At 40.8% G+C, this 3,712-nt stretch overlaps 1 protein-coding gene across 1 annotated transcript; it reads left to right on the forward strand.

Annotated features, from left to right (window-relative positions):
- Window positions 1–275: 275 nt before the first annotated feature.
- LOC121964048 (epoxide hydrolase 1-like) lies at window positions 276–3,601 on the forward strand (the record flags this gene model as incomplete). Its single annotated transcript, XM_042514277.1, has 4 exons — window positions 276–550; window positions 1,613–1,721; window positions 2,022–2,144; window positions 2,942–3,601. Coding segments are annotated over 4 exons (715 nt in total), but the record flags the coding sequence as incomplete, so codon positions are not given.
- Window positions 3,602–3,712: the final 111 nt, after the last annotated feature.

Consider the following 3,712-nt stretch of genomic DNA (forward strand, 5'->3'; position numbering starts at 1 on the left):
GTCCGGCGATTGAAGCCCCTGCCTCCTCTGTATTAGGAACTAGTTGTCTGTGGCAACATTCACAGGAAAATCAGTAGCACACAATCTTAAATAATCTGCTCTCACACACACACAGTCAGTGCTGTGGTAACCTTTTAATCCCATCAGCTGCAGGGCGCTTTAAACGAGCTAATACAAATAAATTCACCAGCACAGTTTCAAACACAGTCTGCCAATTGCCACAGGTGCTGCCAAAGAAAACAAAACAGATCTCTGAGACAGTAACTTTAAATAAGGTATTACTACATCACAATATTGCCCTGCATTTTTTTTGCTGTTGCTTTTTCTTACCGTAGGACAATCAAAGGCCTGCACGTGAACTTTGCGCCACCCTCCAAGCCGGGGCTGACCATGGCTTTATCTATCATGCTTGGCCGTCGCTTCCCTAAGCTGTTTGGCTTCACTGACATGGATATTCAGGGTCTCTACCCCTGCATGGAGAAACAGGTGGTGGAGCCCATCAAAGAGACTGGCTATATGCACATCCAGGCCACCAAGCCTGACACCGTGGGTAAGGACCGCAGATTGTATAAAAACAATGGATGTAGCAATCGTGATGTTACCATTCGGTTTGTGAACTCCTATTTTTAAACCCTGGGTTTGGCATTTTGACCAATCCTGAATTTTGTAGCCAAATGGTGGAGCTAACGCGTACTTAACCTCCTTGCTTGGTTATCATGGTGCATTTATGGTTAACTGTGATCATGCTTTTGCTAATTTTGCTAGCAAAAAAAGATTTAAAATTATTACAACAAAATGCACTTAGTGAAAAAACTGAACATCTGACAAAATATGTAATAATAATAATAATAGCTTGGCTTTATATAGCCCCTGTCATGGGACCCAAGGCACTTTAGTGTGGCTTTTTAATAAACCAAACACTGAGCAAGACTGTTTTAGGCATCAGAAAAGTTATCTTACATGAGCTCAAAACACACCGAAATAGCAACAGTTAAGGTTATCGCCACTACTGTTTGCACTTTTCATCCAACCACTTGCTGCCTCCACAAGACAATGCAACCATATTTCAGGCATCTAATCAAAGTCACACCACCATAAAATTAGCCATTATGCTGCTATACATTACAAATCCCACATCCTCACTTCCATCAGTCCATAATCTCTGATCAGTAACTACAGTAAGGTGTTTTGCTAGATTCATACCCGTTTTATTGCAGGTTAGGTCTCTCTTAAGCTTTACCTAACCCATTTTGTCGCTGTGATAGTGACTTGTCAACAAACGGCACCTCAAAGCAGCTGAGCCCTTTATAAGTTACAGAGGCCAAAACCATTTATTGTAGCAGGCTGTAAACATGTTTATTTCTGCTGTAAAGTTGGGCATTTTAACAAGGGGACCTCAGTGGATTGACTCACCTATGGAGTCAGCCTCAAGTGGTCATTTGGGTAACTGCAGATTTTGGCACATCTGTTCATTTTTCAACCCTAGAGGTTGCTACTTGGTAAGGACATGCAACATACAGAAGGCACCTTGTAACAAAAGAGTCTGGACTATTTTGTTGTTTTTGATAAACAAACCCACAACTCAAATCATTTCTGACTAACTTCTCCTCAGGTCGGGGACTGAATGACTCCCCAGTGGGTCTGGCTGCCTACATTCTGGAGAAGTTCTCCACATGGACAAGCCGCAACTTTAGGAACCTGGAGGACGGAGGACTCACCAGGTGAAAACAACTCAACAGAGTCACAGGGAGTCAGTGCTGATAATTGCCATCACCACATCCTGTTCATTATCCTCTACTATGAAGATGCTACTCCAAAATACCGAGTACAGACACGCAATACGTTCTTAATTCAGTCATTAGCAGTAGCATATATGTATTAGCAGTAGCCCCCTGGCTCCATTGTAAAATGACTCTTGCCACAGTATTGATCACATATATTCAGATACAGATTGTTTGGACACATGATGGGTGCCATTCAGTAGCCTCATAACTTTCATATGTGTGTGTGGTTTCTTGCAGGAAGTTCTCTCTGGATGACCTGCTGACTAATGTGATGATCTACTGGACATCGGGCTGCATTATCTCCTCTATGAGGTTCTACAAGGAAAACTTCGGCAAAGGCCTCGACCAGCCTCACTCTAAGTGAGTCACAGACACAGAGTTTGCCAGTTGGCTATACTGTGAGATACAAAACAATAGTATAAAATTTGAAGTCAACCAGGCAAAACCTGTAGAAGGAGTTTGTTAAAGTATTAAATCTGGAAATGGCAAAAGACAGGCTTAGATTGTTACCATGTTGACCAAAAAGATCCCTACAGAGATAGACCTATTTGCTAAAGACTAAGCTACTTTTTGTTTAATTAGAAACAGCCCCAAAACTGCTATCATCTAACTGACCAGAATCTATTTAAATCAACAGCAATTTATCATTGTAAAACACACCAAATGTAGATGACAGAAGCAAAATGAAATAAATAAAACTCAGAAAAACGGTCTTAGTTTGTCTTTCCGTTGTTCCAACAATCACCAGCTCTGATTTGGTTCAAATAAGCCCTGATTCACCCAGTTTGATGTGAAAATATGTCATCTCTGCACATGCTAGTCTGTTTCTGGCTGAATAGAAAGGATCTAACTCTTTCACAGAAGTCTGTATCTTTGTAGTAATACTCTCCATAATGTTGTGAGAAAGGTATAATAGCAATCTGAGCCTGTCATTGGCAAAAACAAGCACTTTAAATCGATGTAAATTGACAGTGCATAAATGCCCGTAGGTGGTGACATTGCAGCCCATTTTGTGCCTGCAGCCCTCTCGCTCAATACCAGACCAATTTTTAAAAACTGGTCTTTCCTTTAGTCAATTGACGCAAAAACGTGAAAATGTGGTCAATGCTCATAAACACCAAACCTTTAAATGCTGACACATCTTTGTCTCTTCACAGGATACCTGTGTACGTCCCCACTGGGTTTGCCTGCTTCCCCAACGAGCTGATGCACACTCCCAAACTATGGGTCGAACAGAAATACCGTAAACTCCTGACCTTCACACCCATGGCCCGTGGCGGCCATTTTGCTGCAATGGAGGAGCCCCAGCTGATGGCCGAAGACATCCAGAACTTCACTAAGACAGTGGAGCAGAAAAACAAATAGTAGGTGGTGGACTGATGACAGAGTGAACTAACTAAAAGTGTAGAATGAAGGTGTTGATATGCAGATGGATGTAATAAGCAGAGAAACCGAGTAAACATGTTTTTACATAAAAGACACGTTTACAGCCTGTCAGTACCAGAAACCAGCATTCATTCATTCCTTAAACTTCCCCCAGCCTTGTAGCATTTAACAGTTTACCAAGCAGCTGCAGATGGGAGATCAGGGGGTGCTTGTTGTTATTGTGTTGACAGGCTGGACAAGGTGCCAGACATTCCTCTGACTGATAATACTAACCCTCTAACATGAAGCTACATTATGGCCTTAAACCTCTGCATTATGTTTGATTTCACTGGAGTTTTTTTCCTATTAAACTTATTCAAAACTTGTTTTTGTAGTTTAAGCCTTTTTAAAACCTGAGCAATGTGGCTTGATTTCTTTCAAAAACATCAGAAATCGCCCCCAAATTATCAAGGAATTAGTAAAAAGAAAATTACCTGAAAATAATAATAATTTTTAAAAAATTAATAATAATAATCAAACATTAGAATTTTGTAACATCATTT

This window comes from Plectropomus leopardus, unplaced genomic scaffold (genome assembly GCF_008729295.1).
Source record: "Plectropomus leopardus isolate mb unplaced genomic scaffold, YSFRI_Pleo_2.0 unplaced_scaffold13812, whole genome shotgun sequence".
Lineage (NCBI taxonomy): Eukaryota > Metazoa > Chordata > Actinopteri > Perciformes > Serranidae > Plectropomus > Plectropomus leopardus.